This window comes from Anoplophora glabripennis, unplaced genomic scaffold, assembly GCF_000390285.2.
Source record: "Anoplophora glabripennis isolate ALB-LARVAE unplaced genomic scaffold, Agla_2.0 scaffold360, whole genome shotgun sequence".
Taxonomy (NCBI): Eukaryota; Metazoa; Arthropoda; class Insecta; order Coleoptera; family Cerambycidae; genus Anoplophora; species Anoplophora glabripennis.
This window is the reverse complement of record NW_019416516.1, coordinates 241676-268073: the sequence shown is the minus strand read 5'-3', so window position 1 is coordinate 268073 and position 26398 is coordinate 241676. Positions and strand designations below refer to the sequence as shown.

Sequence of the window (26398 nt, the reverse complement as noted above, 5' to 3'; positions counted from 1 at the left end):
TTAATTAATTAATTACTAATTTTCGACATATTTTGAAAATAATTGTTGTTTAAACAATTTTAGAATATTTAAATAAATTTGTTTTTGATCTTTGATAAACAGTATATAAGTTTATGCACTTACCTTTGATACAATAGAAAAATAAAGTTGATAAGTAAAGAAAGTTTAAAGATAAATAATTATCGGACTGTTGAAAGACCAATAATTATTAACGATAGGCATTTGAAAATACGCTAAAATTAAAAAAAATCATCAAAATCGGACCTCTAGGAGGTGATATATTAAAAATTTTTAAGCGCATCGCGGTTTTGAACTCGCCGATTCAATTTCGAGCAGGCCGAAGCGGTCGCGCTCTCTGCTTCCCCCACCACAACCACCCGTACCATTTTCTTGAATTTGTCGCTTGCATAAATGACTTTAAACACGTTTTAAAGTAGGTTGCCAATGAAGAAAAGTATTGTAATCTTAGACCTGGTATTTACTCGGAATACTAAAGGTATTTTTCGAAAAATTGGCCCGGATGGCCCAGTACATTTAGTGTAAATGACGGTTAATTTTGATCGGCTATAACTACGTAACTAATTGATCAATCGATCTGTATATTTTTTAAAGAAGCGTCTTTCCAAGAACTTTTAAAACCTGATTTAAAAAATTTGATGTGATTGAATATTCACAAAGTTATTCTAATTGTTTATAAGTACAAACATTCGACCAGTGTTTAAACAAGCGCCAGAGCTCTCCTAATTGACGGATTCGAATTTTTCAAAAAAAGTTTGAAAGCTTGAGAGCCCTTCTATATGTGATTAAATTTTCAAGTATCTAAGGGCCTTGGTTTTTGCTGTGCAAAATTTTGAAAATTTTCAATTTTTTTTTTCAAAATCTGGATTGCAAAATTATTATGCAAAATCTATAGAACCGATTTTGATGAAATTTGGTGTGAAGATTCTACATAACATGAAGTTTTCTTGAGCCAAGTATAAAGGTCCTATACCCAATTTAAATATCCTAAAAAAATTCCCTAAAAAGTATTGTTTTTTAACCCCATTTTTGCGATTTTTTCGATTTCTACCATAATAAACATGATTCATTCGATTTGTAACTAGACATGTTTTGTAAAAAATTTAATTACAAACATTTTTTTCCTTTTTCATTTTCGCCTAAAATCAACTCTTGAAAAGATACATAATTAAATAGGAAGAAAAATATGACATTTTTCGAATTTTTTTAACATATTGTGCCGCCAAAAGTTAAGCCCACGTTTTTTTTATGCGCATAGAAAAATTTTCATTCCTAGTGATATTTGAAAGCCAGAAAGCCAAAAATCTCCGTGGATATACGATTCACCCAAACCAAAACAGATACCCCCTAGTCTAATGACCAGCAATACAATCCTTCTATTATCTTTGAGTGTACCATAGACAAAACACATAAGAACATTCATTTAATACAAATTCCAGGAAAAGTAACAGCGCCATCTAACGACACCTATAATCAGTATCAGTTCACTATTATAACTCACTCACCCTATCCATGGCATCGATTTTCAAGTACCCCAATTTGTCCGTGGGATTTTTGAGATCGTAGTGGAACCTTAAAGTCTGTATCACCGTCATGTCCTTACACAAATGGGGGTCACTTTGCACGTAAGCCACCCTCGATTTTAAATTCTGCGGCCTAACGTTTTGCCCGTTCAAAATAACATTCCCGATCACTGGCGCCTTCACGCCGGCCACTACGTCTAACAGCGCGGTTCCCTCCTCTTCGGACGTCGCCATAATCGCCATGATCTCGCCACCGCGGATTTCGAAGGATATCTCGTTGAGCAGGAGGTGCTGGTTCGATGAGAGGCACGACAGGGATCTCGGCCAAACACCAACTCCACATATCTGGAAAACATATTGGAATTAAAGTATTTGCGCGGTTGTAAAAGTCCAATTTTACCTGTAAATGGGGATACATAAAGGCAGGACTCGGTTCATCGTCTTGGCTCAGGTAATCGGTGCGGACAACGGACGAGGGCCCCCTTCTCGATTGCGGTATTGAGAGATGACTTTCCGCTTTGGACATTGGTCGGCTTATGTGACTTAAGACGCTAAAATGAAGCAATTAATCAAGCGAGGTTATAGGTATAAGTTCTTTTCATACATATTGTAGAAATAAAAAACTCTTTTATATTGCCGATAACTACAAAAACGGCATCGTAAATACTTCTCTGTTTAGCAGAACAGGGTCGTATTTAGGCAAAGTTTACAGAATATAATATTTAAGTCTCCCTTCGAGCAATTCACAATACACACAGACACAATGGCTATAAATTAAAAACAATTGCAGTGAATTACAAAAGTTACTCAATAAAAAACCTGCAATTGAATAAAAATCTCACTACTCAAAACTCTAATCTAAGAAATTACAATCACAGCATTGCAGCACCAACTCCTGCCCTGTACCGCGCAAACTGAGCCATCAGAAATTTAAAGTAATAAGTTCACCGTTTCTAATTGTTGATTGTCTCTGTCTCACATTAGGAATTTGAGAACAACGTACGTCTTAGAGAGATCGTCAAAATCTGTTTTCTTGCCAGCCCAGCTGTGTTGCCAAATGTTTCGGCGAGTTAGTATTGTATTAAAAATGGACAACATACATTTCAAAAATGAAGTGAATAATGCAATTATTCTTTAAATAAATGCATGCAAATTCAGCATATTCTTATATTTTCAGGGCATAGCTTAATATTTTAAACGTAAGTATCTGAATAAATTAATTTCATTCAATTTAGCAATTATTCATTTAGGGAATATTTTTACAAATCGGCAACACAGGGCCCACGTCGACGAATCAAGATCCCGCCCATCTAGGGTAAAGCGGAGCAACATTTAAATTGAATACGTGACAAGATATGTAATTATTGATTAATATCACTATTTCTCATTAATTTTGTATTCAATTTATCTAGGAGAATGTACCTGATAAGAGTATTATGATTTATGCAATAAATTAGCTGTTATAACATTTATTTTCTACGGATATTTAAAAATTGTGTTGCTCCATTCTCCCCCTATCACACTTATTGGCAGGCTTTGATATTTTTTATGTCTACTATAAGTATGAAAAGAACTATACATCAAAACTGAATTGTCATGTGTTAATTTTTATTTATACAATGGTGACCAAAAATGAAACCTGGTGTTAAACTTTAAAAACTAGTAAGTGAAATAATTTGAAATTAGGCAGATACAGTGTTATCCAAAAAGTTTGCACCATATGGGGAAAAACTTTATGTATAAATTTAATAAATTTTTTCGATTGTCAGTTGTCTCTGCATGTCGTCAAATAAAAATAGCGCCCATCGAACCTCATAAAATGTCTGTTATATACGAGGGGCAGATGAAAACTGCAAGTCGGCCCAAGAGTAATGTACCTTTATTTTCAACCCTTGGCGAAAATATTATAAAGAAAAGTTATTTTTCTCTAAAAGATTAGCCCGAATATAAAGCTTCAGTTCATTATGTTGAAAAAGAGATTCCTGACAATTTTGCAACTTTCCCTCGTACCATAATTCGAACGAAAACATCCATCACTAAAGTCATGTTTTTTTAGTACGCTTCGACGAGAAAAACGTTATAATTCCTGAAAATAAGTCGAATCAGGAACTAAAATAAGTCCGTTATAAAAAATGGTGCAGAAAATAAGAAAAATTTTATTTTATGTTCAAAAATAATACAGACTGAGTAACATGGTAAACCTCATATACCTACATCACTTATTCTATTTTAACGTATTATTGTTAGTAAATTTACTCTATAGTCCCTCTTTAAATTATTCTTGAACATAAAATAGAGTTTGCACCGATTTGTTCTTATTTTCTACACACATTTTTTATAACGGCCTTATTAGTTCCGAATGTATCGAAAAAAATTTGTATTAGGACATTATTTGAGGTTATAAACAGAATTGTTTTATAAAAATGTTGTGTAAAATAATAAATAATGGTTCTTCTCTCAAGAGTATTTTCGTGTTTGTTTAATTTATGAGCACCCTGTATGTCTAATCTAAGATGTTTGTATGACAGTCTCATTTTTTCGAGGGGCAGAACTTTTTATAAAGAGTGACATTTTTCGATACAGTCAAAAACAAAAGAGTTTCTCCTCTTGTCAACTCCATACGTGAACACACTATATATACATTATTAAGAAACTTTATTGTACTTAAATTCTCAAGTTTTTACTAAATTATTTTATTAAAAAAGGAAAAAAATAAAAAAAAATATTTTTTGCTTTCTTTAAAATGGTTTATTAACGATTTTTTGCAAAAATTTTTTCTTTTAAATTTTTTAAATAAGCCATTTCGATGGGAAAATCAATCTCTATAAAATTTTTCTTATGAACTATACCGAAATTTTGCTTCGTTTTCTTGCTATATTTAAAAAACTACAAAAGTTCATTTTCACCCCTATTTCAACCCTCTAATTTAATAGCACCCAGCTGTTTTTTCATTTTTAATGACACTTCGAACAAGTCAAGTGATGAAAATCCTTGAACGTCTTATTTATTTCCTTTTTTGCAAAAAATGAGAATTAAAACGTATAAGGGTAAACGCGACAAAAATAGAAAAATTGACTATGTTTGAGCGGCCATATATCAGTCAATTTTCATCCGAAAATACTCTACAACCTCTTGTTCTGAAGGAAATTTTATATACTTTTTTTTTTCTGTGAAACAATGCCTATACCTATCTCTGCTCAGAAGAAAGTTATTTGCATAAAAGTAAAAAAAAACAAAAAATTGAATTTTTTGCATTTTTTAAATTGTTTTTAATATATTATGCAGTAAATAAATTTTCAAAATTTTTTAAAACAGCTATTTCGATAGAAAATCTCATAATCTACAAAATTTTTCCTATGCAAGACCCTCAAATTTTGCTTCGTTTCGATATATACTTGAAAAACCGTAAGGGTTGCTTTTTCACCCCTATCTCCAATTTCCACCCTTTAATTTATTTTTTAAAGATCCACTTCTTATTTGTGGAAGGGCGAAATGGGCGTTGACTATTAGACGCCTTCATTATAGCCATTTCTATGGCTTACTTTATCGCTCTCACGTAACTTCTGATAGACCATCGGTACTTTCCTACACTGTATATAGCAAATATATCGTATTATTCTCGCGAAGATTTGTATCCTTTATTTAAAATCCGTAAATCATGTGAACTGGTAAAACAACGAGAATTATGTTAATTTAGTTCTAAAAAAAGGAAATGACAATCGCGCCCATCTCTCGTCCAAGTCGAAGAAAATGTTGGATGCAATTTTGAAGGTTCTGTGATAGAAATTACATTATTACTCACTGTTCGTGTTTTTACTCCCTTTTTAGTAATGTTACAAAAGTTTTGCAACTATAACTAATTTTTTAGATATAAAGTTTGCTGAGAAATATTTATGTTTCTTTGTTATACCGTACAAATGCTTTTATCTCAAGTATTACTAATTATATTAACCAAGTAAAGAAAACTTGATGTAACTCTAAATATTGCTCGGTAATGATTAGGATGTTTCTATAAACCATTCAATATATTAAAAGGATTTATCAACTGTATTTTTTATTCCAATAAATATATCACACCTTCCTAGTTTTTTTTAATTAATCTAGTTTTTTAAAAACATTACAAAAAATCATCTGTTGTGGATAATTTATTGTTGATAACAATGTACATGGGATTTAGAAAAAATGTGTTTGAAATCAATTTCGTTTTTATCAAGTCTTTCAAATGTATTCCCTCCTTGCTGTCAGCTGATTGCGACGTTGCACACATTAATCCTCAAGTCAGACAGAAATGCAATTATTGGTTTATGTTTCTAATTAATACAGCTGTACTATGTTCAAAACTTACATTAGTGTTACATCAAAAATAAGATAATACTGTGTACTATCTATGGAAAAGTTTTGTTTCACAATTTCTACTTTTTTTTTTCTCAGTTATGTGCAAAAAAAGGGCCGCACCGTCCATCTTCGCCATATAAACCTATCCTAAAATGAACAACTTTCAACAACAATATCTCAAAATCTAGATTCAAAAAAATATGACGCACAGAGAGAGCACTGGGTAATACGCTATATAAATTTCAAGTACATCGTTACGTTTAATAAAAGAAAACGCCGGAAAACCTATTATTTGGTGCCTAAACAGTATAGTAAAAAATGCGCAATTTCCACTTCGTCTTTCATTGTTGCGCGACGGTAGCCATGACCACCGCTGTAAACACTTTACACATGTAGGAGCGAGGTACGAAGAGCCCACACATTCAATTTTTCAAACGAATTTTGCTAATCGAGTTATTTGACTAACATTTCCTTTTTAATGAATGAAAATCTCTGGGGGGATGCCGCCGCCGCTCCAGAGCCCCTCGCACAGCCGCCACTGTTAGCTTCGCTAGTTGAACTTTGAAATTTTTTTTTAGACACTGACTTCCACGTTTCATGTTAAATAAATACAAACATACTATTTATTTTGGGGATTACATACGTGATCCCCAAATGTATTATCGCCACACAGATTTCCCTGAAAGGTAGGTAAACACGTAATTAATTCATTTAACTATATATTGGGTTTCGTATTTTATAGAGACTAATTAAGCACATCTAATATTTGTGTACATACGATTCATCCCAACGCACGCATGTAAATCTGTCGGCGAAGCAACGAAATTAATGTGTAACAAACGAATAAACCAAACCACCTCCAAGGCACGTTTGGGTAAACGCTGCGAGTTGAAAGGGACTAAGCAATAATTTACGCAATATAAATTAAATAAAACAAGGTTGAATCACTCACCTGTGGTCCACGACATCGTGGTGGTGACCGAACTCAGCCACGCTGTTGCGTCTGGGGTCTCTTAAATGGTGATGAGGATGTGGATCCATATGATGGTACGATCTATTGTACTCTGTTGCCAGCAAATTGGCTTCCGATATGCTTTTATTTCTGTTCCATTGGTTTGACGGTCGAATGCCTCCTTGCTGCATCGCGGCCAGAGGCAGGCCTGGGCTTCCCTGCGAAAAATATAACGGCTTACCGGCGGCGGTCGGGATTGTATTTTAATGCGAAAGTGCCTGTAACGGGATTCGAAATCCCTCCGCGGGTAGATAATTGCAAGTATCGTACGTTTTCGCAGGAATATTGTATTGTGTAACCATGTAGTCTATGTTTAGTCACGGTACAGCGCTTTTCAGATACAGAGCGTTGCGTAATCGCATAGCGCTGTAGGAAAATTGACGTGGAATGGAATGATATAATTAAGTACCGATTACACAACCCTACAGTAAAAAAAATACTGTGTGACAGACTAAACCATCATACCCACACGGTTTTGGGGTCGATGAATCCGAATCGGCGTCCGTTTGACAAAGTTAGCTATTGTCCAAGGTTATTTGAAGGTTAACTCTTGCTTTTTCACGGTAATCAAATTTTTGTGTCCAGATTCTGAATCAGCGAACAATTTTACGTTCGGATACGTGGCTGATTAATTTTTAAAGGTCACGCTCTAGGTTATTTGAAGGTCAAGGTTTGTTTTTCGAAGGTAAAATTTTTGTGTCCGGATCCTATATCAGCGAATATTTTTACATTCGGACACATCGTTGATTTATTTTTGAAGATCATGATCAAGGTTATTTGAAGGTCAACTCCTGTTTTTTAAAGATAATATAATTTTTGAGGATCACGTTCAAGGTTATTTGAAGGTCAACTCTTGTTTTTCGACGGCAATACCATATTTGTCTCCGGATTTTGAAATAGCGAACAATTTTGTTTCGATGCGTGGTCGATTTAGTTTTGAAGGTCACGTTCAAGGTTATTTGAAGGTCAACTCTTGTTTTACAACGGTAATACAATTTTCTGTGTCCGGATCCTGAATCAGCGAACAATTTTACGTTCAGATGCGTGGTTGATTTATTTTTGAAGATCATGTTCAAGGTTATTTGAAGGTCAACTCTTGTTTTTCGACGGCAATATAATATTTGTCTCCGGACTTTGAAATAGCGAACAATTTTATGTTCGAATGCGAGGTTGATTTAGTTTTGAAGGTCACGTTCAAGGTTATTTGAAGGTCAACTCCTGTTTTTTAAAGGTAATACAATTTTTCTCTCCGGATCCTGAAGTAGCGAAAAATTTTATGTTCGAATGCGTAGTTGATTTAGGTCACGTTCAAGGTTATTTGAAGGTCAACTCTTGTTTTTCGACGGCAATACCATATTTGTCTCCGGATTTTGAAATATCGAACACTTTTATGTTCAGATGCGTGGTTGATTTATTTTTAAAGGTCACGTTCAAGGTTATTTGAAGGTCAACTCTTGTTTTTCGACGGCAATACAATATTTTGTCTCCGGATTTTGAAATAGCGAACAATTTTATGTTCGATTGCGTGGTTCATTTAGTTTTGAAGGTCACCTTCAAGGTTATTTAAAGGCAACTCTTGTTTTTCGACGGTAATACAATTTTTCTCCCCGGACTCTGAAATAGCGACGTTTGGAGACGTGGTCAGTTAATTTTTATATTCAGGGCCATTAAGGTCAAATGTCCTTCTCGAACTTGTCATAAATCAGGCAAAGCGGTGTAGAATTATTTCGAGAAATCTTCTAGGCGTGTCGGTGCGTGTCATAAGCGTACAAGTTAGAAAGACGTATTATCTTCACATTTTTGCCATTCCAATAAGTGTTGTTAAAAATGGAATTATTTGTGCAGGTCATGGGCGTAGTTAGAATGCCTGGGGTGGGCCCAGGGCTGCAAGTACTATGGAGCCTCTAAAAAAAGCTTTCGCAATCAGCAACTTGTCGAATAAAATTTGAAAAACCTGAACACGTTTTGATTTCATTCTAAAAAAAAGGCCACGCAATCAGCGACTTACCGATATGCCGCTGTGATAGACGATAATTTTAGATCTTTTTTCTGGGGTGGGCCATGCACACCCCTGCTCCCCGCAGCTACGCCCATGGTGCAGGTTTGTGGCCAATCTGATAATCAGAGTAGTTGTAAAAGACCGAAATTATCAGATTCAGAACGTTGTATGATAAACAATGTGTCGGGAATTTCGAGCAACAAATGCTTGCCTCAATTAGTGATGCTGTGGAAATAAACAGTTCTTTAACAATAGTCTGTATCAGACGCGTATGTCGTAAAGTGGGAAAATTGTGTAAATTAGCGAAACACGTGGCAAAACTGCAAATAAATCATGTCACAGAATAGCACATTTAAAAAAATCAAGTTTTCTATTGTTTTCGTTTCCTCGTATCCGTAACAGGTGCTCACAAGTGGTAAGGTAAATGAAGCGTATAAACGCACACCGAAATGTCCCACGAGAACAAAGTATGGTCAGTTTACGAGGCTAATAGGGAGAAAGTGAACAAAAAGGTGCCCTACCCCTTGATAGGCCTGGTGGATATTCTGCATTCTAAAATCTGGATCGGAGCGGTACTTCCGGTTGTTCTTGTACTGATTCGACGTCTCGTTGTCGGAACTGTCGTATCCGGAGCTTCCGTCCCTTGGGCCGCGGCTTCCTGGTTTCAGGCTCCTGAAAAACAAGAAAATAATTAACGAACTCCTAAATAACGAGCGTTCAAATAAAAACGTGGTCGAAGTTGGCTCTGAACACATTGGACGTAGGGAGTAGCTTATAGCGACCAACTTAACCTCATTTCTCAACGAGCTGTATAGCAGCTGTCAATTTCAATAATGTTAATGACTTTATTTTAAAGAATAATCGTGATAACAATAACAAACAATTAAAGGAGCTGCGGAAAGTGTCCCCCTCCTTGTTATAACAATAAATTAAAGCAGCTGCTGAAAGTGTCCCCCTCCTTGTTCCAAGCACTTTTCACACCTGTTCCTCAAAGAATTAAAGACATTTTCTAAGATGCTCGGGGTATTGTTAATTTCACGAATCTTGTCTATAAGTCGAGCCTGCAGATGGTTTAAATCAGGAATAGGCAGTTCAAAAATAGTGTTTTTCAGGTAAGGCCACAAAAAGAAATCACACGGCGTAATATCACATGACCTCGGTGGAAATTCATGTTCCGCATTGAGACTTATTAGTCGATTTTGGAAAACTACCCTCAACATATTCATCGTCTCGCCTGCCGTATGTGCCCTTGCGCCATCTTGTTGAAAGTAAAAGTTTGTAATTTCGTTTTCTTCCAGCTGGTTAACAAAAGGAGCGATAATTTCTTCTCTATACCTTTGCGCAGTAAGGGTACCATTAAAAAAATAGGTCCATAAATCCCCCTTCGATTGAGAGCACACCAAACTCCAATTTTTTGAGCGTGTAGAGGGCCCTCGACAAAAAAGTTATCTGGTTTTTCAGAAGACCACATTCTCATATTCTGTGAGTTTACGTAACCACTTAAATGAAACTAGGCTTCATCAGAAAAAAAGGTGATATTATGAAGTTCACCGTAGTTGTTTAAAAACCATTCACAAAATACAGCCCGTCGCGGAAAATCAACTTGCTGACAAGTTAAACGATAGGAGAACAAACGCAAATCTTTTTTTAACACTGTGTGGCAGGTACCGACTGATACTCCCACCATTTGTGATAAAACACGTACAGAAGTTCTTGGCGCATTTTCCATTATTTGTTGGACATTTTCTTTTAATTCTTCAGTCCGCTTTTTAGGTCGGCCGCTTCCTTCTTTTCTTGTTACACTGCCCGTTTCACGAAAAACATTAACACAACGCTGAACTGCACTCTGAAATATTTTGTACTCAACAGCGCCGGGAAATTGATTTTGAAAATCTATGAAACATTCCTCAATAGAATACTTCCATATTCCATCAATCTTGCGTCCATTTCTAAAGTAGGACTCTATGATAAACACTTTTTGTTCTTGAGAAAACACCATTTTAAACGCTGTTTAAAACGAAAATATTCAAATTGATAGCGGCGATACAGCGCTTTGACAGATGACGTTTAAGTTCATTTGCTATACGCTACCCCCTACGTCCAAATTTTCAGAACCAACTTGACCACGTTTTTATTTGAACGCTCGTTTATACACTTCGCAATAAAATTATTGCAACAAAATTTTTCATCGAAATTTTGCTACTTTTCTAATGCTCATAACTCCGTCAATTTTTGTCGTATCAAGGCGATCTTTATTTCATTTTGTAGGTAATTATCTGTACTTTAAAAAATATGTACGCGAAATGGACGTGAGTTGACGCCGCATTTCCTTGTCCTGTTAAATCTCAAGAAATTTTTTTTCTTAAAAAATTTGATTTCTTGACGCGTTATCTAGATTGCCCCGATTTTTTTTCGGAAATAACACACATACCATCGTAAATTGCACTTTCTAACAAGCAATCTGAAATAAAATTAAGTCCCTACGATTGTTTTTGACCGAGTTATGTCATTTTGAAGTTATTTGTAAGTTTTTAACCAATTCTGCCAGCCAATACGACCGTATCGCGAGGAGGTTGCTTTATGAACCATTTAGGGTTTAGACACATGGCAATAAAATGTTTTATTTCAATTGATTTATCCCACTCTGTATTTCTTATAATTTAGGAGATTCTATGGTGTCCGCTAGATAAATAAAACAATGTTGAGCAAAGGAAATATTCATTTTAAATTATGAATGGGTACGTTACCTGGTGTGGGGCCTCGTGGAGGCGTTCCTCGTGAAATGCTGCGGCGTGCCGGAGCGATTGGACCCGTTGTGATTCGGAGGGAACACCCTGGGAAGGCCGAATTTCAAATAAGTGTACATGTTCGATCCGAGAGCCGACCTAGAATTAAAAAAAAGGACGAGACAGCAAGTTGCCGCTTCATTATCATCGACAGGACCCTGCGTGCGTTGTACGAGGAGTGTTCATCGCGGAAAATAGAAATAAAGTGCTCGTTAGTATTCACCGCGAGGATTTTTTTAGATCGACAAACTGATTTATGGACAACAGCACTCAATGATACGTTATATTATCTACAGAGTTGGAATGGGTTGCTAGCATTGATTTCATGACGTTAAAGGGTGTATTGCACCTGTAGTTAATTATGCGTCAGTTTTCAGGACATCAGTGGCGGCAGCAGTCTTCAGAGACGGCAGGGTCGACAGTACCCAAAATAAAGTTATAAAGTTACCTCTAATTTGCAACTGATACTTGGAACCGTTGTTGTGGAACTGTTACTTGGAACTGTTGCTTTGAAACCGTTATTTTGGAACAGTTACTTTGAAACCGTTGCTTCGGAGCCGTTACTTCGGAACCTTTATCTGGGAACCGTTACTTTCGAATCGTTACTTCGCGACGTCGGAACAGTAACTTCGCAACCTTTACTTTGAAACTGTTCTGTGGGATTGTTAGACTTTAACCGTTTCTTGGAACTATCCGTGTAACAGTTACTTTGGAACTGNTTATTTCAATTGATTTATCCCACTCTGTATTTCTTATAATTTAGGAGATTCTATGGTGTCCGCTAGATAAATAAAACAATGTTGAGCAAAGGAAATATTCATTTTAAATTATGAATGGGTACGTTACCTGGTGTGGGGCCTCGTGGAGGCGTTCCTCGTGAAATGCTGCGGCGTGCCGGAGCGATTGGACCCGTTGTGATTCGGAGGGAACACCCTGGGAAGGCCGAATTTCAAATAAGTGTACATGTTCGATCCGAGAGCCGACCTAGAATTAAAAAAAAGGACGAGACAGCAAGTTGCCGCTTCATTATCATCGACAGGACCCTGCGTGCGTTGTACGAGGAGTGTTCATCGCGGAAAATAGAAATAAAGTGCTCGTTAGTATTCACCGCGAGGATTTTTTTAGATCGACAAACTGATTTATGGACAACAGCACTCAATGATACGTTATATTATCTACAGAGTTGGAATGGGTTGCTAGCATTGATTTCATGACGTTAAAGGGTGTATTACACCTGTAGTTAAAAATGCGTCAGTTTTCAGGACATCAGTGGCGGCCCTTCAGAGACGGCAGGGTCGATAGTACCCAAAATAAGGTTATAAAGTTACCTCTAATTTGCAACTGATACTTGGAACCGTTGTTGTGGAACTGTTACTTGGAACTGTTGCTTTGAGACCATTATTTTGGAACAGTTACTTTGAAACCGTTGCTTCGGAGCCGTTACTTCGGAACCTTTATCTGGGAACCGTTACTTTCGAATCGTTACTTCGCGACGTCGGAACAGTAACTTCGCAACCTTTACTTTGAAATTTGTGGGACTGTTAGACTTTAACCGTTTCTTGGAACTATGCGTATAACAGTTACTTTGGAACTGCTAGTTGGAAACCGTCACTTGGGAATCGTTAGTTTTAAATATATTCCAGGACAGAATTGTTTAAATGTGACATTATTTGAATTAAATACATTTTCTTTTTAAATTCTTTAATAGAAAATGTTCTGACAGAAATAACAAATTTTTGTAACTAAATGCATACGCAATATAAAAATATGGTAATATTAAATGACTGTTTATCAAGGGTATCCATTTTGTATACAAGAAAAAATTAGTACCATATTAAAGTAATAATTTACGAATTTTTGGTAGCACCATATATTTCCTTAATCTTTCTTCCAAATGTGTCCTTAATCTGTTTCTCGCTTTTTTCAGCCGGACGGTTGGAGGCAATAAACCTTTGCTTAAGCCGAAAATCCACTATTTGTATCTACAAACACTTTTTGCAAAAAAATTTGCGTCAAGGGTATAAAGTTAGGAGTAATTTATCAAGGAATAAGCCGATATGGTGGCGTTAAAAGTCTATAAGCGGATTTTCTTTTTTAAAGCTTTCTACAAGAAACCTAAAAGGAGTATAGATTTTTTTGTACGGGGATGACAGACGTGAATTTATTAAATTTTTAGCCATTATCTTCTCTCGCTGAGAATATAAGAGTTTCATTATTTATTTTTTGTTCAATAAGCAATTTAGTTGAATGTGTATTTCTTAAACAATTTCGATGATAAATGTATGGTGTTATAAAATTATTGTTTACGTCAACTAAAATGTATATTACTCCACCATGGAAAAGCTACTTCCTGGTTTTCTTGGAAAAGTGTATTACATAACATACAAGTAATTAAGTAGTGGTAGACACTGACTATAAACTTATCTAAATACAACCATATAAATGCTGGTTTTGGTCCTTTCCTATCCTCTTATTATGTTCCATAATGTTACATTTCACATGTGTAATTAAAACAATTTCTTGCTGTTAAAACATTATTATCACAACTAATTTGCATACAACGTATAGCGGAACATCGAGCAGATGGTGAAAGCCTTTTCCAGTGCGTTATTAAAATATTTCCTGATATAAATTTTTTATAATAAACCTCGCAGCATGCCAATTACCGATACTTGCGTGCGGTGATTTTATGTAAGAGAAAATGTAAATTATTTTAAATCTGCATGAATATGTAGAATATTCTGCACGGTTATGAGCTTAACCAGATATTTTCGTTTCAGCTAAATTTGTTCGTTCATATTTATGAATAAAAAACGCTTGTTTTTTCCAATAATTTCGTTTAAAATGAAGCACGCTTAGAAAAAAAAAATCAGTAGGAAAATTTTGTTTTGAACCTGCTAAATTATTTTCATTATGCAACAAATTAACTTTTTGACAAACATTTACTCACAGGCGTCATATGGTTTTTATTTATAACAGTATATCTATATTATTATATTGATGATGAAGACTACTGGATTGTTCTACTTTTGATTTAATATGAATAAATGTATTGGGTTCATTTGGTGGTTGAAACTATGTACCTTTGGATGATGCGCTGAAGTCTTCTATCAGTGCAGCTCGTGACTTTTTGAGATGGGTGGGCAAAATTTTTTTTCTCTCATGTAACTTAATATCATATAATAATTGCAATCTACGTTAGTCTATTTACTTTTGAAAGTGTAAAAATCTTAAGAATTATGAAGATAGTTAATATAAATATACCTGAAAATTATATTAGTTATTCCAAAAGTATACCTAATAGTTCAGCAAGAACAAACGAGAATGTCATCACAGTGATTTCTTGCCGGGATAGGGGATAAGGCAAGGATTATGGCATAGAAGGACATATAAAAAATTATATAATTCTCTAAACAAATAGTAAAATTCTCTATCACTTTTATAGCTGAAATTACTAACGATAAATTATACTAAAATTCTAATAAGTAAATAAATAAATAAATAAATAAATAAATAAATAAGTAAATAAGTAAATAACCAAATCAATAAGGCGCTTTACAATGTCTCTATTTTCGTCCACGACTTTATTATGGTTTAAAATATTCTCACGAAATGCAGAATCAAGAAAAGTTTGAATGTTTTGTTTTCCTAATAATTTAAATTTTAATGTTGAATATGTATGCTCCTCCGATCGCTCGTGTTTTTTTAGAGATTCATTTATATGTTTCAGATCTGAATATCCTAGATAATTCCATGGAGTTTTACTTTTTTCATTAAACTGTAAGCAATTCCAACAATATAATTTGTTTCTAGTTTCACTACCTGTTAACCACTCATATTTATTGTACCAATTTTTACTAAATGATCTGTTACTTCCGCAATTGTTTTTATTTATTAAATTTTTCATGTCAGGCGTAGGTTTTAATTTTGAAATAAATAATTTATCATCGAAAGTTAACATACAAAATTTTTTATTTAATAAAAAATTAATAATATCACCATTGCTACTCACCAATTCGCTATTTTCGGCTTGCCATTTTGCTTTACTCCAAACTATTAAACATTAAAAACTTACCTAAACCACTATACTAACCCTAACCTAGAACTTACAAACAACCAAGTCGTGAAGTACAAGGAATAACAAATCTCTACCTTCCTAATCTATGAAATAAAACTAACATCAAACCGCAGATTACACGTAAGTACCCGAAGAATATACGAGTGAAGTCGAAGGGCTTGCCCGGAGAGTAGAGTTATTTTAGGTAATTATGTATATTCAAATGATAATTTATTAAAAATCTGATTGAAATAAAAAAAATATATTAAATAGAAGCTATTTTTTTTAATCGAACAGTTTATTATTTGAAAAAATAAATAAATATGTATCGAATTTAAAAGTCCTAAAAAATAATTTATATCACTTCCATATTTACAAACTCGAATCTATTAAAATATTGAACATTTTTCAGCAATCACTCTTAATTTAGTTTAACAGTAACGCTTCAAAATAACCTTAATAAATATAATTGTCAAAGAACATTCAACATATCATAGATATTTATTTTTTAACGCGATTTACAAATTATTATAAAACGGTTTATTACTTCGTTTACTAATATTTGTTTTCTGGAATACCTTTGCAGGGAAAAATTGTTCTAATGTTCAAAAATTCATTTAAAGAACAAAATTACAGCACATAAATATACATATATTTCCAACCGCTGCTGGCTGGCTGGCGAAAAGCCGTAGCTGGCCGATACAACACTCGATGAGTATGCGGGTGCGGGCTGTGTCCGGGCTCGCCCGACTTGGGCTAGATATTCTAAATTAGTGAACGACTTACGTTTCCGATTACTCTCTAGTCCTAGCCCTGCGTATAAGCAGGCAACGTACGGCGTTGTTTAATTCAGCGGCCACGGGCTGGCCCGAATGTTATGTTGGTTGCTGCCGAGATCATCCCAAAAATAATTTACATCACTCCCATGTTTACAAACTAGAATCTATTCAAATATTGAAAATTTCTCAGCAATCACTTTTAATTCAGTTTAACAGTAACGAGTTAAAATAACCTTAATAATTATAATTATCAAAGAACATTCAACATAGCACCATAGATATTTATTTTTTTACGCGATTTACAAATTATTATAAAACGGTTTATTATTTCGTTTACTAAAATTTGTTTTCTGGAATACCTTTGCAGGGAAAAATTGTTCTAATATTTAAAAATTCATTTAAAGAACAAAATTAGAGCAAATAAATATACGTATATATATATTTCCAACCATTGGTGAAAAGTCTTAGGTGGTCGATACAACACTCGATGGGTGCTCAATGGGTATATGCGAGCTGTGTGCGGTGTGCGGGCTCGCCCGACTTGGGCCAAATATTCTAAATTAGTGATGGACTTACGTTTCCGATTACTGTCTAGTCCTAGGTGCGTATAAGCATGCAAGTTATGGTTGGGGTACGGCGTTGTTTAATTCAGCGGCCACGGGCTAGCCCGAATGTTATGTTGGTTGCTGCCGAGATCATGATTAAAATATAATTTTAAAATTTAGTAGGGGGAGTTTCAAAGGAGGTAACGCATTTTAGATTTAATTTTATAAGAATTGTCAAATCACTTTGATAAATATATGCACAAATTTTTGTTTATTCTTCTGAAAATTTCAGGGTGGGCACTGACCACCCTGCCCACCCCGACGAGCCGCCACTGGTTGAAGGTGCACATTTTCAACAACTGTTGTAACGCCTGTGTATGTAAAGTATTTTTCATATCATTGCTGTTTGTTAAATATTTTTTCTTATGTTCCTGTTAATATTAATTATTTAAAAAAATATTATTTAGTGAGTTATTGTTTCTCAGCTTGTTACATTGTTTTTCCTTCAAATGTGTAGTAAATTTGATTAGTAAATAACTAAAACATTGAATTTCTATTTTTGTTTTCTACTTCCCTTAAGAATGTGCATATGAAAGGATATTAATTTTCTGCTCAAAAACGAAGCAAGATATAAAAAAAAGTAAAGAGACAAAAGAGTTGTATTTTTAATCATATAATTAGAAAAAAATGTGACACCTAAGAAAAAGTAGTGACGTCTCATATGTTTACTTATTAATATCAACAGGAGTGAGTCCCCGGACGCCGCTGGAATAGATAAAATAAATCAAATTACGTCAGAAGACGTCTACCTTTTTTATAAACAAACATACCAAATTTCAAAAAAATCGGAATTAGGGTTCTCCAGATATTAGTAAAAACCTTGTATTTTCTCTAAATTTCGACAGCCTGGATCCCCGAAACGAAGCATTTTCGGACGTAGGTTTATAGGAACTTTCTTTCTTATTTTTTCGCAATATTAATGGGTCACCCTGTATAATACTGTGATGTATAAGGTGTAGTGTAATGTGTGGATCACGAAATATACTCGCGGCTCAAGTATGTGCACACTCTATATTTATTGGAACTGAAAAAGTATTTCTTGCTTTAGGTACACTCCTCGTACAATTAAACAAATACACCAACACTTACTTGGGCCCATATCGCGGGTGCGATAAGATTGACTGCACCGTCGTGTCGCGCAACTGGAAGTTGCCATAAGGAAGCGGGCTCTTATCCGTCGATCCTAGGGCGCTGTCCGTGAAATCCGAATTGAGATTTTGCCTGAAACAAAACACAGCGATTCGTAATTGTTGCAAAAGGGTACGTCGAGGCGGATATTACTGCGAGATGTTGCTCCCGATACAGCCGTCTAATTGACCGTCTGTTTCACATCACTATGAATGTTTTGGTAACTTTTGCAGGAACGTTAAGGCACGTATCAAGGCATCTTTACACGAGTCGTGAATGAAGATAATAATCTTCGGTAGGGTCTTTTCTTAAAATGGATACCTATATTAAAATGCTATCTGTTCTATTTTAACTGTGGAATAACCAGGGCGTAATAACACAAACTAATCAGTCGAAATAACTTTTTTTGCGCAACCGCTACAGTTTTGTAGGTGTTTTATTGGTGACTATATTCTTTTTTGTCACTAGTGAAATAATATAATTATAACTTAAATAAAAAAACTCCATCTTCTTAAAAGCACATTGTCATATATGCATTGGACATATGAATTATTGGAAGGGAAAATGCTTGATTTGACTTTACTTTGGCTTTAGAATGGACTTGACTTTAAAAAAATTAAATACGTATATAGTATGGAGATAAAATGAATTAAAATATTTGCTTACTACTATTGCAATAAATGAAATAGACCTCTGAGTTTGGAAACCGATATTAAGAAAAGGTAGGGGCAAAAAAATTTGAAATTTGGACCATACATTCGCTATTACTTTATTGTGTGCTAAAATTTCAGTTAGTTTCGTTATCCCATTTTTTAGTCATTAATGAAAATGTTGAAAAAATCACACTTTTTTACCTACAAAATTGATACCTCTCACTTTAACTATACAGGGTGTGTCCGCGTTTTTTGTAGCAGGACTTTCACAACTTGTACTAAAAGTCCTTTAAATGAAAAGTTGAAATAATAAATTGAAATTGAAGATAAGGGTGAAAATGCACTTTTACAGTATTTTAAATATAGTACTAAAACGAAGCAAAATTTTGATATAGTTCATAAGAAAAGTTTTGTAGAGAATTAAATTTCCCATCGAAATGACTTATTAAAAAAAATTAAAAGAAAAATTTGATGCAAAAAATCGTTGATAAACAATTTTAAAAAAGTAAATAATAACATCTTTTGATTTTTTTTTACTTTTTTGACTAATTTATTTTTTAGTAGAAGTAGGCAAAGAAAATTGCTGTACAAAAAAAACTAGATGAGATTCCCTTCAAAATGATGCGTTTTCAAAAGTTTTTGGACTAATATTGACTGAGTTATAGGTCAAACTTAAATATTCTTTAGATTCTCGTCGTTTTTAACATAAATTAGAGTTAAAAAAGTAAAAAAAAATTTAAAAAATCTTATCTTGCTTTTTTAAAATTGTTTATTAACGATTTTTTGCATAAAATTTTCATTCATTTCTATGAGAAATTTTTCCTATGAACTATATCGAAATTTTGCTTCGTTTTCGTTAAAAAACTGCAAAAGTGCATTTTCATCCCTATCTTCAATTTCCACCCTCTAATTTAATAGCATCGCCGCTATCTTCTTTTTCGCAATTAAATAGTTGAATTCACCTTAATGTTAATGTAGGACATGAAAATATAGCTCTTAATGTATACTCTCTCCAAATTTCGGCTCTTAATATTAATAATTAAGGTCACTGCGATTAAATAAAAAAAAAAAAAATATCTCAGCTTCTAATCAACTTACAACAACGATTTTTTTTTTAATTCGAAGAAAACTAAAGTATAGAGGTTACTATTTTATTTTATAATAATTACCTATTTTAACAATTTTATAAATATTAACATTTTTTTCAAAGTAATTTTTAAACAAATTAAATTTGAAAAACTAAATTCTCAGTAAATGCATATATCAATACAATTTTTTAGGTACAAAAACAACTAATGATCGAAACCCTACAACGCCTGTGAGCTTGGGAAAAATGAATTGAAAATAGCATCTTCTTAGATAATAAATTCCCCCAACGCCAAACCAATGGAGCTTCCGGGCTGAAATTTTTACCACTTATTAAGGGTGTAAAAAGCCTAAAAAATCCTGAATTACAAGTGTCTGGGATGAAAATTGCATTAATTATTAGCAATTGAAAAAAACGGCAATTTTCGACCATTTTTGAGCTCTTGTGCATAAACAAATTATCGGAATTTAATCGGACTTTTCTCATTTTATAGGCTTATTCAATACCTACCTTTTTTGTATAAACTTTTTTTCGCTATGAATAATAGTTTTTTTACGTGAGTCAAAAAACCACTTTTCCAAAACTTTGACCATTATTTAAACAAAGTTTCCCAACTAGCCTCGAGTTGATTTTTTTGATATTTTATTTATAACAGGTTTCCGAATAATATTCCGCAGAGAAACTTCTAATAGTATCTTTTTCCCGAAACAGGCTCTTTCATGTCTATAATGACTGGGCTAAGTTTCTTTCTTTTTTAAAATAATGTAATATTTACGGAGATAGCACTCCCTTCTGTTTTGCTTAAAAATAATAAAAAAAGAAGAGCTTTTGAGACAAGTGACATTCACAGTACTAAAGGCAATATAGTTCGACTTATCATCAGTAAAAATTTGGAATTTCTATTTCAATTAACAAAAAAATTTTCACATTAAAACATTTTCATTAATAACTAAAAAATGGGATAACGAAACTAACTGAAATTTTAGCACACAATAGAGTAATAGTGAGGCTATATATGGTCCAAATTTCAAATATTTTTGCCCCTACGTTTTCTTAATATCGTTTTCCAAACTCAGGGGTATATTTAATTTATTTCGATAGTAAATGTCATTCGTATAGATTTATTAAGTCTATGAAATAAACTTTTGCTCAAGGTTATCAATACAAACGTTTTTATTTATTTGTAAATTTAATCATCAAAGATAATCAGTAGGAATTTCGTCTCGCCTTACCGAGTGATGCGCCGAAATTGCACAATTCATTAACGTTATAAGCAAATTAACTGATTAAAGCCGAGAATATTTCTTAAATAAAACTGTTTATCTCAGGGCAGTTTTGAAATTTAACATTGACCGATATTATCACTTTGTTTGATTAATGCTCATAGACACGCTTTCCATTTCATTATGAAACAAGCTCTAAATAAAAACATTAATGCCAACTTACTGTTTATATTCATATTTCGCATTCGCGCGTTTATTCGTCGTTTAGCAACAGAACCCGCAATTTCCCCTGAGGATTACTTTAATTGCGGCACCAACAAATATTCGTTTATCGTGTAGGCGATGTATTGCGAAATTGACTGCACCTGTATTAATATGATAGCGTAGCTTATAAAATCAGCGTTAGTATGTTTAGGCGGTAACAAGATTTTGCGCGGGGTAAAAGCCAAATTTGATTTCCAATGTTACAACTTTCAGAAAATCAAACAAAATGTTGGACTGATACAGTTTTACGTCGGGGGAAAAAGAACTATGAAGTTTTAGAATCATTTTTTTGGCAACTTTTCAGAAGTTTGTCACTAATAGCTTTGAGTCTCACACACAAGATTTATCATAACCTGTTTCACTTGTTTCCTGGGTCAAGTTCAACATGAGCAGGTTCTTATGCGCTAAATATTTACGTATACTTACAGGGTGTAACTTTGAGTAGGTACATATTTATATGGAGGCCTTAGACTTTTAGAAACGCGTATCATAAATTTGTTTTCTCATAATCCCTCGTATATGGTTATTTTTGTATCTAGAACGCGAAATGGCACTGAAAGTAATTTTTTAGCGAGGCAAAATATCCATTCGAGAACGCAAAAGCATTTCGCGATAGAGATGCAAACACTATTTTTTCGAAAACTGCTATAAAATAAGACAATTCTGTTATATTTGAAATCGTTTGAATCATGTTTGAATCAAGACTATCAACGATAGCAACCTAATAAATAATAAAAATTAGTTGTTTGAAAGAGTAGTGTCAGAATTATGCAGGGTGGCCAAATGAAAACGAAACAGCCATTTTCAGGAACTGCGTCAAGATTGTAGAAAAACGCTCAGACCCGTCGATTTTAGATTAAAGGGGGACATTCTTTGCTGGTATTTTTGACTCCGCCTCTTTCACCCCCAAGCAAGGGTAAGCATCACCCCAAAATATTTAAATGGCATTGGGGGTTGAGTAATATTTCTTTTGAAAGCTCTTACAATTCTCTTTACAACAGACTTTAAATTTTATAATTCCGCCCAATACTTTGAAAAAAATTTACATTTTAAAATTTAAATTATGTTTAGTTGCTTACTTACTACTTAGTTGATTAAATGTTCAAACTGATGACCGCCCGCTTCCATACAAGAATAAAGATTTTGTTCGAAACGTTCGCGCACATTCCGAAGCATTTCCGGAGTGATTCGACGGCATTCGTCGACGATTCTTTGACGCAAATCTTCCAGCGACGCTGGCTGTGTTTTATAGATTTTACTTTTTAGGTATCCCCACAAAAAGAAATCAAGGGGCGATAAATCCGGTGATCGTGGAGGCCACTCAATGCTGCCTCTTCTCCCAATCCAATTCCGTAGAAAACGTTGGTCCAAATACTGACGGACAATTAACGCATAATGCGGAGGAGCACCGTCCTGTTGAAAAATCAAATGATCTTCATCATACTCTGGAACATTTTCAATAATATCAGTCAAGGCAGGGTCAATAGCGTCTTCCAGTAATTGCAAATACATTTGGCCAGTCAAATTACCAGGTAGAAAAAAAGGACCCACCAGCCGGTCACCGAAAATTCCAGCCCATACATTTAATTTTTCCGGTTGCTGTGTATGCACCTCGTGAAAAACTCTTGGGTTTGAATCGGACCAATAGCGGCAATTGTGACGATTTACCGTCCCGTTCAAGAAAAAACTGCATTCATCAGAAAAACAGATGTTAAAAAGGAACTGTGGATCGTTCCCTGCTCGCTCACTCATTATTTCGCAAAATTGCAAACGGCGGTCATAATCATCCTCATGAAGTTCCTGGACTAAATGTATTTTGTATGGATGGAATTTATTCTTCTTCAAAATGGTTTGTATGCTAGTTCGATTGATCCCAGACACAGATGCCAGCTGCCTCGTACTTAATGTAGGATCAAGATGAACTTGTCCCAAAACTGCAACTTCACTAGCTTCATTAACTATAGGTTTTTCAATTTCTCGTTTTTTATTGGCTACGTTCCCTGTCTCTTGAAATTTTTTTACTAACTCTAGAACATACTTCCTCCTGACATGTCGATCTTGATGTTGTTCATTAAATAGCTGAGCTGTTCTATTCGCACATTTATTGTTCATAAAGTAAAGCGAAATGATATCTACCCTTTCCGCAATGGAATAAACCATAGTGTTTAATTTTCAAAAACACAATTAAATAAACTACCAACCAACGCTTCCAAATAATACTAGAAAATAATTTGGAATCCACTAATTTTACGTTCATTGTGTGTGTATAGCATTCATTTCTGTTTTTTACAATTTTGTTTTTTTTTACGAAAGTGATAACAAATCGCCAAAAACCAATGTAACGCAAGAAATACTAAATTTATACCATTGGCGTACTTAACTCGAATGACTGACATTTTTACCGTTACTAATTGTTTGTACATAAGTTTCAACTTTAAAATCAAAATTCTTAATAAGTATTGGGCGGAATTATAAAATTTAAAGTCTGTTGTAAAGAGAATTGTAAGAGCTTTCAAAAGAAATATTACTCAACCCCCAATGCCATTTAAATATTTTGGGGTGATGCTTACCCTTGCTTGGGGGTGAAAGTGGCGGAGTCAAAAATACCAGCAAAGAATGTCCCCCTTTAATCTAAAATCGACAGGTCTGTGCGTTTTTCTACAATCTTAACGCAGTTCCTGAAAATGGCACTGTTTCGTTTTTATTTGGCCACCCTGTATATTGTAATTCGTATTCTAAGAGTGTTTAATTCAAAATGAGCTCGGAAAGTGAAGGCAAGCATTTAATGAAATCATAAATAAGTTTTGAAAAAATGACAAATTATTTTGACTATTAGTAGCGTATCTACGTACCAATATTAATATATGTACACAATTAACATTCACCTTGTAGAATGATTCATCAACAACGTCACCCTTAAATAATACCAAGATATTGCACCAGAAAGACCATTATTAAACGTCTGCAACGTCATTGAACCATAATAATAAGATTCATACATTTTTTCTTATTCTCATTTAAAGATACGTACCTACTGGTGATTACGCGTGCTACTCTGTATCTGTAAGCAAGTTTAATTGTTGGACGAATAGCCAATAAAACGATTTTTCTGGGAATTACAAATGCAACAGCCAATTAAGAATTGCAAAATTACACAAAGAACGACAATGAAAACGGCACAGCAGCAATCATTAACTTTTTACCTATCTTTCCAATAACGAATTTCTGGAAGCCTTAATTCACTTTATAATTGTCTTTCTATAATTAGTTAATTTACTTTTAATCGACGCTTTTTTAGTGACAATGGATTGGGAAATGTTTTATATTCAAGGATTCAAATTTTGAAAACTAAATATTTACCTGTATATGGACCAGGCGTGCAAATCCTCACTAGCGGTACCGCCAGAAAAAGCTCGAGACTCTGGATTGGAGGGTACCGAATATTTCCTTTCCATCTCGAACCCCTGCGAGCCACCCCCTTGTGAGGGTGTACGACTGCGCACCATGGCTTCTTGCTAACTATCACCTGAAACAAAAAAAAAATGTTGTATAAGTCGGCCTTTCTCGAAGTTCTAATTTTACTGAACTGTTAAAAGTAATTAGGTTTTAACAGAGAGAGGTAAAAACGTCTAGATTAATTTAGATATTTGTGTGAGTAATTATTTTTCAGCGTGGTCTTAATTAATTTATACACGATATATCTTTTTTAAATTCGATCACTTCTCCACAAAAAGTGTTCTGTTTAAAAGCATTAGATTGGAATGTTACGAAATCCATTATATAATATATGTTTAATTAAGGCTCAACTCTAGTCAATTTAATTATTAAATTAAGCCATGTTTTCTCCTGTAGCAATCAAATGGAATGTAAATAACTATACTTTTTACTGTTTTAATTGTTGAAGAAATATTAACGCCGGCTCTTGGTAAGAAACAGGTTTAACTGCAAACATGTCTAGGGTTGCATTTGAGGATGACTTCAGTCAAAGAGAATTTTGGGTTTAGAGAAAGGTCCAGTGAATGTTAATCATCATATGAGTAATCAACAGAAGTACTAAAACTCGACAAATTCACAAATTTGTTTATACACGTTTAAAAATAATATCAGTAAGAAAGATGCGGCTTTTTTGGAACGTGTTTACTAAGATTCATTAATATCAAGACAATGTTACAAGTTAACAATGCTGGGACGGAATTGAAGGTCAATACGGGAATATGAATAACGACCAATAAAATCTATGTAAAGAAAGATGAAATCAATCTTTGGAAAAATAACTTCTTAGTTCGAATATAGAATAAAACATGGATAAAAACAATGATACAAAATAAGAGATGAACAGATAAAAAACAAATGAATTCACTGATAATATAATTTACTAAATTCAAAATCATTGATTAAAGTGGCACTTTACCACATGAAATGTAACTGTTAATAAAAAACAGCTTGACAGAAAATTGTTTATTTAAATATTGGAAACATTGTTGTTTGTTATACAGGGTGTTTCAGGATTAAGTCGACAAACTTTAAGGAGATATTCCTTATATAAAAATAAGAAAAAAATCAAGTATAAATTTTTTCTAGAGACGGTTCATTTTCGAAATATAGGGCGTTAAAGATTTTAAAAAAAAATCGAATTTTTTAAATAACTTCTAAATGTCAAATTTGGCATGACACATCTTCTTATAAGATACCATTCCTAAAGTTTATAGACAGAATCCAGACGCACTCTTCCGAAAAATCGCAATTTTGCCATGAAACTATGAGTTAGGAAAAAAGTGAATGTACACTTTTTGTCAATAACAAACTGTTCTATCTAAAAACAGCATCATCTTTTATTTTCAGTAGGGCCGTATTAATTTTTTTTATAATTTAATGAGTCTGAGTCCCCATAACTCTGCCACTGGTTGCTTGCGGGACTTCTACTTCTAT

General features: G+C 33.9%; 1 protein-coding gene across 2 annotated transcripts in view; it reads right to left on the bottom strand.

Annotated features, from left to right (window-relative positions):
* The window catches only part of LOC108908491 (ABC transporter G family member 1), a 78411-nt gene that overhangs the window by 10497 nt on the left and 41516 nt on the right, over nt 1-26398 (bottom strand). Inside the window, exons 3-10 of one of the 2 annotated variants that reach the window (XM_023454824.1) lie at nt 24830-24995; nt 18204-18335; nt 12520-12546; nt 11635-11772; nt 9409-9559; nt 6829-7046; nt 1942-2092; nt 1524-1886 (exon numbers count right to left, since the gene is read on the bottom strand). In XM_023454824.1, the coding sequence (XP_023310592.1) occupies nt 1524-1886; nt 1942-2092; nt 6829-7046; nt 9409-9559; nt 11635-11772; nt 12520-12546; nt 18204-18335; nt 24830-24975 (1326 nt within the window). In that variant the 5' untranslated portion in view covers nt 24976-24995. Of the gene's footprint in view, nt 1-1523; nt 1887-1941; nt 2093-6828; nt 7047-9408; nt 9560-11634; nt 11773-12519; nt 12547-18203; nt 18336-24829; nt 24996-26398 lie in introns of those variants that run through there. The other variant, XM_023454823.1, reaches the window with a different exon arrangement.